Source organism: Halichoeres trimaculatus, unplaced genomic scaffold, assembly GCF_033239565.1.
Source record: "Halichoeres trimaculatus isolate MK-OKI-2021-1 unplaced genomic scaffold, fHalTri1.1 fHalTri1_scaffold_10, whole genome shotgun sequence".
NCBI classification, from domain to species: domain Eukaryota; kingdom Metazoa; phylum Chordata; class Actinopteri; order Labriformes; family Labridae; genus Halichoeres; species Halichoeres trimaculatus.
In genome coordinates, this window is record NW_027437187.1 from 30,649,664 (window position 1) to 30,663,794 (window position 14,131).

Sequence of the window (14,131 nt, forward strand, 5' to 3'; positions counted from 1 at the left end):
TTGAGCGTAGAAGCCACTAGACGCGTTAACAGGCCAGAGATTCAGCTGTGAAGAGGAAAAATGAAAGGAAAAGCCTCTCAGATGGTTAATTAGCCGTTAAGCTAGGCTGACTGAACTCATGAAAAGGACTCAAGATGAAAGTGATGCCTGTGAAGTCGCTCTGAGTCTGTAGAGTTTGAAGCTTTTCGCTCAGGGCAGCTTTGGCTCACTTGAACTGTATTGAAGTTTTCGGCCACAGCTGAATTTTAGGCAGATTCAGTGACATGAACCTCCGGCTGAGAGGTTTGATCCCTCGGCCTGACAGATCAATCCTTTTCTGTCAGACACAGGAGCCTGTTTCATTTGGCTGGACTGAGCCCCAAGGCCTGGAGTCAGGGAGCTGGATTAGATGTCTTTCAGTATCACCAGGAGAAGATGAGATCAGTCTCATTCACTTTAAGACCTAACCCACGTTTTCTTAGTTTATATACATATCTGAGGTTACACAGAGGAAGACGTGATCATTTCTGGGGGTAATTATTTGATAGTTTAAATAACACGAGATGTTCTGAGTTAAGAGTTTAAGAGTGTTAGAGACAGCTCTGTAAATCAAAGGACGCAATGGTATGATACTTGAATTTGTTAAATATCAAATGATTTAACTTGGACAAGAAAAAATATTTAATGCCTATTTCACCCTCTCCTTCTCTACCTTTTAAAAATCAATGGAGGATAAAAGTAATCAGACTAAAAGCACTAACAATAATTAAATCACTCGTTACCTGTTCATACACTGTAAACACAGATAAGTTGAGTTTACTTGAAAAATGCTTGTAAACCGGTTACCCTAAAAAAACTGAGTAATGAAACATGAAACTTAAGTTAATTCAACTCAACATCCTAAGTAGTTACAATTATTATGAAAAATCATTATACTGATTTTTTTAAATCAAATAAACCTGATCTCTATTTGTTACAACTTAAAATATAAAGTAATGTTAAAAAATGTTGCATATCACTGTAAAACATAATAAGTTGACCTTACTCAAAACTAAAAGATGTGATATCACTAAATTTGCCTTATGAATTAAGTGAAGCAGATTTGAGCAACTAAATAAAATCACATTTTAAAGTACAGCTGGGTCTCATATCCACAGCGTTTCCTCCTCACTCATGGTTACAAACGTTGTCACAACAAAATCAGCTCTACTTTCATAACTTTAGTGACCGTGAGTGAGGAGGGAAGGCAGTAGATATGAGACCCTGCTGTACATTGAACTGTTGTTCTTCAGGGGACACAGGTTGTCCGAGCCCCACGGCACTGACTTGTGGTCTGTGCTCCATGGCACAGGGTCTTGTATCTATTGACTTTTGAAGAGTGCCTAATGATTAAAATATTTGTAAATGAAATTTTTGACTGGACTATCATGCTATTTAGGCCAATTTTGAAAATGTAAAAAGATGCATTTATTTACTTTTGACACAGACAGCCAGTCCACACCACATAGAGTACAGACAGCTGCAAGTCTACTAGTACAGCAGGGTCTCATATTGACTGCGCCCCTCCTCACTCACGGTTACAAAGCACAGTCACAGAAACTAATGATTTTAAGTTGTGCTTACTTCAACATTAACAAAAGTTACATCAACTCAGAAATGATCAGTTTCAACACTGAAAACTCAGACATTTGAGAAAATTGAACTTATAAACAAATTTTAAGTTTTCATAGCTTAATCCAATTGAGTGATTTGAATTTGGGGGTTTACAGTGTAATCCACAATTTAAAATGAGATTAACGTGCCAAAATTGGTTATTTCTCACCCCAGGAATACACCAGATGCGTCCACTCAGTTGTTTGTTGACTCTTTCATCCACTGACTCACACCAGCTGTGTGTTTAATCCGGCACTTTGCAGAGCACCAGAAAACTGGAGTTGGGAGACTGAAGAGTTCCCACATATCCCAATCCACTGTACTGTAAAAATCTGAAATTGTATTAAGTGTTTTGTCTAATTTCAAGTAAAAAGTGTCTTGAAACACTTGATATGAGCCATATCCAACTTATCAGTTTAGAAAATGTCTTGTTTCAAGTTATTTAAAGACAAAATATTAGGTCTGAATTGCTTATATTAAGTAAAAAAAAATCTGCCAACACTGTAAACACAGATAAGTTGAGTTTACTCGAATAAAGCTTGTAAACCAGTTACCTTAAAAAACTAAGTAATGAAATATGAAACTTCCGTTGATTTAACTCAACATCTTAATTAGTTACGATTATTATGGAAAATCATTCTGCTGAATGTCTGCATTTAAATGAACCTGAGTAATTTGAACTTGGGGTTGAATGGAACAAGAAAAATTTGCTTGAAAAAATGTTTTCATACAGGTAACTTTTCTCTGGTTCCATTTGTTAACTTGTTACAAGCAATTCAGACTTCATTTTTGTCTTTAAATAACTTGAAACAAGACATTTTTCTGGACTTGTCAGGTGAATGTGGCCCATATCAAGTTTGAAAAGACATTTTTTACTGAAAATAAGACAAAAACTCTATAAGATTTCAGTTTTTTGCAGCGTGATAATCCTCTCCTTGTTCTTGTTGGGCTGTAAAACCTGTTGACTCCTGGTCTGGCTGGGCTCATTACGTCCATTTTTTGTTGTAGTCAAGCCACAAATGATCTGGTTTTGACACAGTTTGTTGTATTTTGAAAGTCACAGTGTGTTTGTAGGTGGTTTCCACGCATGACTTCCTATTTCGCTCATAGGACTCTTGCATATCTGCTGTGACCTACCAGAGCAGGGATGCAGCGGGACCTCAACAGATCCAGTGTGAGCTGACACACAGACTTGAAACCAATCTGATTTGGTGCCATGACAAAGAGGAGCCGTACCTCTATTTACATCACGTAGGCTGAGAGCACCTCGAACGACACTACACAGGCTGGCACAGTTTAGTAGTGAGAAGCAAAATATGGTCTCATTCTTGAGAAAAAGATTTCTTAGAACAAAGAAAAGTGATAAAAAGAAGATTTGTTCGTCTTGGCGAGAGTCACATCTTTACCACTGTGGGTGAAGGTGCTCATGGGAAACAGGGTCTTTGTCCTGGAAAAAAACACAGGTTTGAGACAAAGGTGCCACTGCCATCAACGCCTCCACACACAGCAAAAACTGAAATCTTATCAAGTGTTTTTGTCTTTATTCAGTAGAAAATTCCTTTTTAGACTCAATACGAGCCACATTCACCTGACCATTCCAGAAAAATGTCTTGTTTCAAGTTATTTAAAGACAAAAATGAGGTCTGAGTTGCTTGTAACCAGTAAAAAAAATCTGCCAATGGAACAAGAGAAAAGTTACTTGTATTGAGACATTATTCTAGTCTCAAGGAAATTTTCAAGCAATTTTTTCTTGTTACATTGGTAGATTTTTTTAGTGGTTACAAGCGATTCAAACCTCATTTTTGTACTCTGATAACTTGAAACAAGACATTTTTCTGGATTGATAAGTTGAAAGTGGCTCATATCGAGTATAATAAGACAATTTTTACTTAAAAAAAGACAAAAACACTTGACAAGATTTCATTTTTTTTGCAGTGCAATGAAAAGCACTTGTCTTCTTCATTTTTGGTCTCAGAGTTCCTGACCTCACTGATTTCACAAGAAACTCCAAACTATCGTAAAGGGTCTGTCTGACAGGAAAAGAAAACTGTTTACATTCCTCCATCTGCTGCTCCTGCTACTCTCCTTCTGCTCCTTGCTCCACTCTGCCAAAATAAAACAGCACTACTCCCTGCCGGTGTGTGTGTGTGAGTCATCAGCCTCGCTCCCTCTGGTGACTGTGGATTTGTACAGTTTGTTCAGGCTGACGAGGGGACGACACACACACACACAGGGCTCCCTTCACTGGGGCATACTGTGCTGTTGTATTAATGGGTTCAGACTGGGTGTAATAATAATGGAGGCGGTGGTGGAGAAATGCTGACATCAGCTGCACTCATGATGGTCAACCCTGCTCTGTCGCTCATTTCCTCCCAGAGATCTCTATTGTTTCACTTTCCCACATCCTTCACCCTCATGTCTCTATGTCCTCGCTGCGTCTTGTTTTTGTTGTGTAATAACGTGTCACCCTTTCTTCCATCACTCTCTCTGTCTACATCGCTCCCAGCCTTTATTGCCTCATTTCCACCGCACACGTCGCCCCGTGTGATCCCCCAAGCAATAATCCAGACTGTCTCACATTGTGGATGTCTCAGGGAGCAGGTTTGTGTGCTGCGCCGCCTGCTTTGGATGCTTTATATCTCTCTCTTCATATTTACACAGCAGCAGCAGCAGCTTCTCCACAGCCTGAAGCTGCTGGATGTATGATTATGATGCTGTTCAGTCGCAAGATATGAGACACGATCCAAGGTCAGGGTTTCACACCCTGCGCTCTGAATGAACAATTCTTCTGTTGGACGGTGAGATGTTGCTTTCAATTTATCAGAGACACCTCATGCTGACCTTGCGCAGCACGAGCTGTTGTTTCAGTCTGTTAAAGTGTATTTGTATGCAAGCAGAGACATCCCCCGTTGGAATTCACACCTTAAGAACAAACGCATGTGTAAAAATAGATATTACTGAATCTCCTGTCTCCTCATGCACTAGTTGCCTGGTAACTTCCTCGGTCTCTCATTTCATTCGATGTGGCATCTGATGATCTGAAGTCAGTGTCCGTAGAGAAACTGCTGGTCACTTTCTTCCTGTGGCAGCTGAGCCTCTTCTTTTGATAGAGAGTGTTTCTGCAGTTATCAGCTGGCCGGGCCAAACTGCCTTCAATCTGTGTTTTTCTTTGTGAAAGTGGTGTCTGCTGCCAAAGACAGCTGTAAGGATAAACTGAGTCATTTTGGAGATAGTTGAAGAGACTTTTTTTTTCCTGGTGATTCATTTTTTCATCTGACCAAATAACTCACGAAGGGATAGGTCAGATAATTTGACATGTTGAGAAAACATCTTGGTGTTTTACCAACAGTGGGTTTTCCAGGGATGCAGAAATCATGCTACATTTTTCTCTGTCCTTTAAAAAACTCCACGAATGATCAAACCTACACAAACTTTTGACACAAGGGTTAGGCAGCCTTTTCCATGACTTCTGCCACTCTTATGCCCAAAGTGCCAGTATTTACTTCTATCATGAAATTATTTGTCATAATACTGTTTTTACAGTATTATTGCAGTATTTAAATATGCTCACCACAAAGCTCCCTTATCTGCCTTCCATCAGCCCCTCAAAGCAGGTTCAGGTATTGGTGGGAAAGGATCAGTCGAAACTTGACATAAGGATAAAATATGATTTAGAGTAAAAGGTAGGCCTGGGTGATTATTTCTTTGTGGACAATTTAAAAAATGAAAAATTCGAATTTTTCACCCCTGCTATTGCGCACCTTTTATACCGCAGCAAGTGCTGACTCTGCGTATGTGCAGCGTGATTTAACAGTTCGCTAACAAAACAACAATTAGAATGTCATAAAAATGTTCTTGTGCGTCTTTGACACCCAGCACCTTGACGGACATGTGTTCCTTACGGTCCGAATCAACAGCACAAAGAGCTTAAAGGTCCCATATTATGCTCCTTTTCTGCAGTTTAATATGGATCATTGATGTCTTTATGAAATGGTAGTAACATGTTTGGTCCAAAAAGCCAATAAATCAAGCACAGCAGCATTGTTTCCAGGCTCTGATAGCCCCTCTGTTCAGAACGCTCTGATTTAGTGGGCGTGACCTTCATATGTAAATGAGCCACGACTGATACTGCCTGCTCTTCCACGTCACTGAGAGCTCTTAGTGCACAATGTTTTGAAAACACCAAAGCTCGTTTACTGTAACATTACAGGCTAAAACAACAGGCTAACCGCAGCTACAGTTAGCATCCTGAAGCTATCACAGAGACAGGGGGGAAACTGAGGAAAAGCTCTTACATCTCATTTGCTTGGATCTCTCCGCCCTTATCTTTGAAATTCTGCTGCAGACTGATGAGCTGAATTGACATGTAGCCCGTTCACGATGTTGACATATGGTCTAGCCGCTCCAGGGTAATGTAAAGAAACATCATGGCTCCTGCCTACCTGGGGTCCCTCATCCAGGTCTACACTCCTTCTAACCCACTATGCTCTACTTGTGAGCACAGCGTAGTGGTGCCCCCAGCCCAGCGCAGCTCCAAATTTCTAGCCAGACTCTTCTCCTCTGTTGTGCCGAAATGGTGGAATGAATTACCTAACTCTATATGATCCACAGAATAATTAATTGTGGTTTGTTGGCTTGTTGATTATTTTAACACCCCCCCACCACTACCACCACCAAAAAAAAATAAATAACACTTAACGGTAGCACCTGCAGCTGAATAACTTGTAGCACTGTTGTCGCACTGACTAGGTTTTCCCTCTGTCTAAATTCTTGCTTGTGTTGTACGTAACTTTGGACAAAAGCGTCTGCTAACTGAAACTGTAAACTGTAAACATCAAGGAAATCTTTAAGCATAAAGATGATTGTCTCGATGGATCAAATAATTTCTAATCGATTCTTCACAGGAACCAGTTTTCAACACCCATGAATACTAACATTCTGCTTCAGCAACACACCTGGTTCATTATTGTTGATTAAATCTCATTTTAATGTTCATCAATGACCTCTCTAACAGGTAATGGTCACACTATGTGAAAAAATATGATTGTTGCACCATAAACACCATCTGATTGAGAGATTGTTTCTTTGTTAAATATGTGGAAACTGTTGTTGTTTTGGGGAAGCTTCTCTGGGAATCTGGTGTAGGAGGAACGATAAAGAGGGGAACAGTCAGGTTTGTATTTAAAGGAGCAGAAAGAAGTGTGAAGAAGATGTGGCCCTGATTCTAAAATTAGTGCCACATCTCTACAACATATTAACAATTATATTTGAACAAAAGTTCATTTCATTATGGGATTCAACAGAAAGTTTCAGGACAGTATCAAAATGTTGTTTGCTCACCATGTTGAAGACGTTCCAACTTTAGCCGATGAATCTGGGCATTTTTGAACTTGGTAACTAAATTTCTGTTGTTTCTGACACCACATAAACACAGCATCAGTTCTTTCTGAATACAAGAAGCTGCACCGCAATATTTCTGCAAGAGCCGACTGTTTGTTTGGGGGACATGTCATTTTTTTCACAGGTTTTGTGTTTAGATTCTTCCAGATCTTAGAAGCATGAGGATGTGGGATCTGTTATCAGTCAGTTGCAATCCATAACCCAGCTGCAAGTTGCCTCAGAAACTTACGTACTGCTCCTTTAAATCAGATCACTTCAGACGGCACCTTACAGTCCCTGAACTCAGCAAGCACTGGTCTGACTGCTCGGCATCCAAACAAAAAGGAAGGCCAAAGCAAAACACACAAGGAGAGATTTACTCAAACATGAGTTTGAAGTAAACTCTGTTTCGGGTGTTTCTCTTTAAAAGTCACAGTTTGAACACTTAAAGATTTATGTCCCTTAGACTTCAGGCTCATGTCTTAGACTGTTAAAATTCAGTTTATGTTTCTGAAGCTGTTCCTGAGATTTATGACCGAACACCTGGGCAAACTAAACTTTCTCTATTGTGCTTATTTGATATGACACCTCTGTTTATTAGTGTGATGAACTTACATCAACCCAATGACCTCATGTGACCCAGAGCTGAATGAAAATGGGCTGAGTGATTAAGAAAGTTATGTAGATTGATTCCTTTTTCCCTCTTCTTCCTGCAGGTCCAGACAAACGCCTTCACCGTGATTTTTGATGAGCGTTACTCCATCCCCGTGGACCTGTCCACTCTAGAGGAGTACAACCTGCGTTTCGCTGCATTTGGGATTGATGCTGATGAGAGAAATATCAGCGCCGGGGTGGCAGACCTGAAGCTGTCAGACCTCGACCTGACCATCAGACCGTTTAACGCCTGGCTCTACCTGCAGGATGTTAATAAGGTGAGGGACAAGGCAGCATCTGTCACAAGGGAAGAGGAATCAGTTTGTGGAGTTTGATTCAAATCAATGAAAAAAAACAAAAAAAAAAAAAACAGAAAAACAAAGAAATGTTTAAATATGAGGCATTTTCCACTTTGTCTCAGTTTTATCTCAGCATAGGTTTTGTAGTGTCCCCTGCTGGACACTAAGCAAAACTACAAGCTTTATCACAACAGGCGCAAACAGGGATGACATTTTTTACATGAAGTGATGATTAAATCATATCCGGTTTAAAGATTTCAAACATGAAGTATTCAGTTTTATAAAAAAAGATAAAACAGTTAAACTTTCCTGTGATTCTTTTGGAGATATTATTGTCTAAGCTGACTGCTGATGTATCTTTTAGGATTTTTCCATCATGCTGGTGTCTCTTTCACAGGCTGTGGACGCAGTCGGGGAGATCCTGCTGTCTCTAAGTTATTTGCCGACTGCAGAGCGCCTCACAGTGGTCGTAGCAAAGTGCAAGAATCTGGTGTGGACCAACGGGAAGAACACTGCAGGTCAGGGGCTTTGGTTTGTTTGTGATTTCTGTTTCTTGGCTTGAAGTTTATGAAAAGTACAGACTCTTTGTGTCCAATTTAAGACCCATCAGACCTCAGGATGGGGCTTGAATGTCTTGTTCATCATATTAAATGTTCTGATAAGTGTCACTTCTTCAGTGAACTGATAAAGGTCACCCTGTCTTTATAGCCCAGAGGTAACTGTGCGTCTACCTCATTACACCTTAATGAGGATTCTCTGCATGCTCCACAAACTGTGTGTGTTTGTACATGTGTGTTTTGGGTTTTGAAATGTGGTGAGAACCTTATTCCCTCTCCCTCATTATCAGATCCCTTCGTCAAAGTCTATCTCCTGCAAGACGGGAGGAAGATCAGCAAGAAAAAGACATCCACCAAAAGAGACGACACAAACCCCATCTTCAACGAGGCCATGATCTTTTCCGTGCCGTCCATCGTCCTGCAGGTGAAACTTTAAACTCCTGCATGATGAAACCAGGAAAGTCAATCCATGAAGGGAATGTAGGTCGAGGAAGGAAGATAAGAGGTATAAAGTGTGATAACAGGAAGAGAACAATAAAGCAGTGATGAAAAGTAAGCGACACATGAGAGCTCAGGCTAATAACAACAAAGGAAAAGGTAGGTCGACTGTTAGGAAGAAAATTATAATTGTTGATTGATAACACCGTCTTTGCAAAGGATTTCTTTGGCTTGGTTTTAATATGCTGTAAGAGAAGAAGCAAAGGTGTGCTTTTGGGATTTTTCAGTCCTGATAACTTTTTTCTTTTAGAAAATAAGAGAATAGATCTTTATTGCGGTTCTTGTGAAACAGCAAAAGGCAGTTCAGTAACTCTTTCTAACAACAGTAAAGTAAAAACATTCAGTTATAAAATAACTCAATGCAAAGTTAACAAAATGTTGAATAAGGAACAATAAATAGCAACTATCAGTTTGAGACTATCTGAGTTAGTGGGTGCTCTGTCTTTACAGCTTGAGGGGAAAAGTTGTTTTGGTTGGTGATTGGATTGTCTGGTATCTCTTTTCAGAGGGGAGAGGGGGAACAAGCTGTGACCAGGGTGGGACAGGGTACCAGGAACTACCAGAAAAAGCTTTGGGCTAAATGTTTTCGCAGAATGCAAATATGAGACATTTTGCCTGCTCTAATAAATGGCTTAACAGGACATTAATAAAGAAGCCCATTTCTGACGGGTAGAAAAAAATAAGGTGATATGACTTTATTAAAAAAAAACATATCACTTAATGATATGATACAAAAAAATTCTGCCACAGGAACAATATGATTACAGCCTTTCTTTTTTTTTTTTTTATTGGTCGAGCCTTTTTATTTTCTATTTATGTTGTTTTTTCCTATTTTTTCTACAAGTCTTTTTTTCTGTTTCATTAAGGAAGTCTCCCTGTTTTATTTTGTTTTTTGTTTGTTTTTGTTTTTGTTTTTTATTGTTTTTCGGGGGGGAGCGAGGGATCCTCCTTTTTTTTGCTATTGCTGTTACATCAAGTTTTAATTTTTACTTCTATTTTTAATCAGTCAAGTTTTCCTTTTTTTGCTCAAATTTACTTATTTCATTCTTTATTTTTTATTTAGTTTCCTTTATTTTTGTATTTATTGAGCAAACTCCTCCTTTATTGTTATTGTTGATTGTTGTTTTATAATTACTATAACATCAAGTCTTTTTTAGTTAGGGGGGTCAGTTTCCCAATTTTTTTTTTTTTTTTTTTGAGTGAGTTTGTTTGTTTGGTTGGTTTGTTTTTGACAAAATCTTTCTTATTTAATGTTTTAATGAAAACATCAAGTCTTTCATTTTTTTCAGGCAAGACTCCCTATGTATTCATTTATTTGTTTATTTTAATCAATTAATTAATTTATTTATTTATTTATTTATTAGTAAATATTCTTTCTTTTGTTTTGTTTCTTTTTCTGGCAGAAACAGGCTTCCGTACATAAATGAGCATACAAAGACAAAAAAAAGGGTTACAGGGAGATTTCAGTGCAAACCACAATTTCAGATATCTTACTTTTCATGACTGAAGTTAGTGGCCTGATAATCAGCTGGTATTGCCACACCTAAAATAACTCTTCTTGTGACTAAAAAGTTAATTAAAAGTAACAAAAAAACAATGATGACATAAGTTCAGTGGTATGAATGTGTTTTTTAAATTATCCAATGAAACTAAGAATAGATATGTATAGATATGAAATTGCTGTTATATTTATTGCTTTCTTCAGAACAAGTCAAACTGTAATGAAATGAAAAGTGGGTAAAGAGATTAAACTGCCAAATAAAAACAGATGTAGTTGCTACAACTTCATCAAAGTGATCCTTTGAGAGGCTCTCTGCAAAGAAGAAGCTGAGTCATGCTCACGCAGCAGGTTGTGTAACCGAGCCACTCTGTTTGCAGGAGCTCTCCCTCAGGGTGACAGTGGCCGAGGCGACAGACGACGGCCGGGGCGAGAACCTGGGTCATGTGATCATTGGCCCTGAAGCCAGCGGGATGGGGATTACTCACTGGAACCAGATGCTGGCCACTCTGAGGAAACCTGTGTCCATGTGGCACCCTCTGCGCAGGATTTAGTCATCTTTAACCCAGTTCATTCAAGTAAAACACTTGCTTCTTCACTTTACGCTCACCTCTCCTCTTTTGGTGGTGCCATGCTCTGATCTGATTGTGTTAAAGGAGGAGTTGTGGACGACACAGTTTGTGCTGTGTGTCGCTCTGTTGGTGAGTTACAGACAAAGTAAACACCTTATCTATAAACCTATAAAAAACAGTGTTTGACCTCAGATTGGATGTTGTCATTGACCTCTGGTCACTTTAATCTGAGGTCTTGTATATTTTTCTTCCTTCCTCACTTGGATGCATCTTGGGAAATGGAGGCATTACAGAATGAGCAGAGCTTATGGATCATATTCACACAGCAGCCTCTCTTGACGTCACGCTCAGGGTGCTCTTCAGTGCTTTTGTAATGTCGTACTCTGAGTTTTGGGCTTTTAGCCATCGAGTTTTAAGGTCATGGACAGTTAGTCCCATTAATTTGAACACCCTCAGACTGAAGAGCAGCTGAGAGGACACTGAAAACGAAAACCTGAAAGGGAGCAATCGTTTAGTTTTACTGAGTGCATTTAGTGAGCCTATTCAAACTAGGCTAACCAACCTCTATCTGACAGCTGAAGCTAGCAATAGCTTCTTTCTAAAGGAAGTTCAAAGGTTATAAAAAGTGTTGTTCTACTTAAGGATACAGACTGATTTCACTCTTGATTTCTGCTTATAAAGATCTTTTTGTTTCATTCATACTGAATACGAATATGTCAAATCACCGTAGGATTCAGGCTACCAAACCTGGGCGTGATGTCAGAGGAAAAAGCTAGCATGTGAATAAAAATCCTGAACAACTTCAATTTTACTTTTCGTTAAGTTTTCAAATTTAATGTTTAATCATTATTTTCCCTCGGCATGAAAATCAAGCTGCATAGATGCAGACGTCTATGAATATTTGTCCCTTTCAAAAGTCTGGTTCAGAAATTTTATATTTTGAGTTTTACTAAAATAAGCCCTTCCTTGCATGATGCCTCCTCTGGTTGTGTCCTGCGTTAGCTCTCTAAAGAACAAACGACTGGGTGGACGAGTGAAATCACTTCTCTATCAGGAAAACACTCCTTCGTCTTTTCAAACCAGTCATCCTGTCGCAGTTTCTAGAGCTGAGTTGAGTTACCTTTATTGGATCTGCTCGTGTCATTTGTGAACAATGAGACTGAAAAATAACAAAGGTTTCAGTGTGTTTGGTATCTATTGTGCTTCTGAAAATAATATATCCAGGTACTCTTATCCAGGTGACATAATTGTAATTTGTAGCAGCTGTTACAGGGTGGCCAAAACGGATGTAACTTTCACATAAACATCACTACATAACTATTTTTACCATGATTAATGCAATACAGGTTGCAGAAGCATATTTAACACTGTAAATAATATACTGCAGACTTACTCTCCTTGCAGTCATGTTTTTCATATTTAACACTCAAATCAAACTTCATTTATACACTATATTAACACCATACTGTTGCTGGTTGACTATAAAAACACCTCTGGGAATTTAACTTGTGATGTTGAGTATTTAAACCTCTCTAAACGGGGTTACACCTTCTTTTATGTTTAAGGAAACACCTTGATATTCTGAACTTATCTGTGAGGCACTTGTTGCCACACTCGTTCTTTCTGAATAGCTGCAATCTAAATTACACTGAAATGATTTTCAGTCTGAGGACGTTCAGTGAACAGGGGTCTCGTTTAAGCCAGAATGTCAAGGTGGCTTTTTAACCGTCTGAGATATTCTCTACAATGTTGTGCAATCGTGCTGTTTTGTTGTAACTTTTGAATGTGAATCATCATGTGAAATACTTGCTATAACTCTTGAAGCATCATCAGCCTTACGCATTGTTGGATTTTTTTTTTTACCGCAGAGCCTGAACTCTACATGATAAGGTCCAGTTCTGACTGCACTCCTCACCTCACTTTAAACGGATCCAAAAATAACACACACACCTGCTGTCATATGATAGACAACATTTCCAACTGTGCCAAATAATAAAGCAATATTTTCATTTACAATCAGCATCTGCATTCAGTCCATCGAAGCTGTAGCCTAACATTTTACCATGCATGAAGTTATTTAGCACTTGATGTGAATGTGCCTCAAGAATACAGTGTATTGTGTGAATGCTGTTTGAAATAAAAGCAATTCAACAGTAACGACTGAGTGAGTCTATGTCCTGAGCAATGATGCGGCTAGCTTTCAACGCAAGATAGTAGAAATGGATTGTTGCTGGTCGAAACCCAGTCTAACAGCCCAAGGTTGTGAAAAACATATGAGACAGCCACAAAATGCCTTTTGGAATCAAAAACTATTTACAAATGTGTATTTCATCTGTTTTTGTAAAATGTTGACAAAAAATAAGGTTTAAGTTTGACATAAAAATAGAAATATCATGTGATTTTTGTCCAGGGGGGTTTAAGAACTCCATAACTTTAAAAGACTATTGAAATTTTTATTTTGGAAACTTGATCCAGCAGTAAACAGAATTAAAGCCAAGTAACCAGCAACAAAAGAGGTTGGCTCTTAAGAAGATTATCTTATTTAAAAGTAAATGTGAAGGTGTTTATTCTCGTTTTCTGTGTATAAATTGCATGTTAATAACTTTATGACGGAGGCTAGTATTGTATACATGTTTTGTAAAAAAAAAATAAATAAATAAAAAAATTCAGTAATATCTAAAATAACACTTAAGCACAATTAACATTTGCACACAAGAGGTCGTGACCGTTGGATTACAGTTGTATTTTGAAGTAATCTAGGGATGGTAAACAAACATTGCATCAAACAGAAGCTTATCTCAAAGCCCTGCAAACACTGCAATTAATTGTCTCAAGGATCTAGAACTACAGGCTATAGCATTTTTGGCCATTTAAACAGAAAAAAATGCAAACATTTTTATTTACTTTATTTTATTTAATTTTTAGTCAGAATATATAGGATCTGTATATGTTTGTAAAAAAAAAAAAAAAGTGTACACTGAGCCCTGTATTTTTTTATGCAGGGTACCTTTTTTTATGTCTTCCTGTGCAAACTAACGGGTA

At 38.5% G+C, this 14,131-nt stretch overlaps 1 protein-coding gene across 1 annotated transcript in view; it reads left to right on the forward strand.

Moving 5' to 3' along the window:
- Nucleotides 1-13,251, forward strand: part of syt12 (synaptotagmin XII) — a 34,110-nt gene extending 20,859 nt beyond the window's left edge. The window contains exons 5-8 of the mRNA XM_074678552.1: nt 7,728-7,943; nt 8,362-8,482; nt 8,812-8,945; nt 10,898-13,251. Coding sequence (XP_074534653.1) covers nt 7,728-7,943; nt 8,362-8,482; nt 8,812-8,945; nt 10,898-11,071 — 645 coding nt within the window. The 3' untranslated portion in view covers nt 11,072-13,251. The remainder of the gene's footprint in view (nt 1-7,727; nt 7,944-8,361; nt 8,483-8,811; nt 8,946-10,897) is intronic.
- Nucleotides 13,252-14,131: the final 880 nt, after the last annotated feature.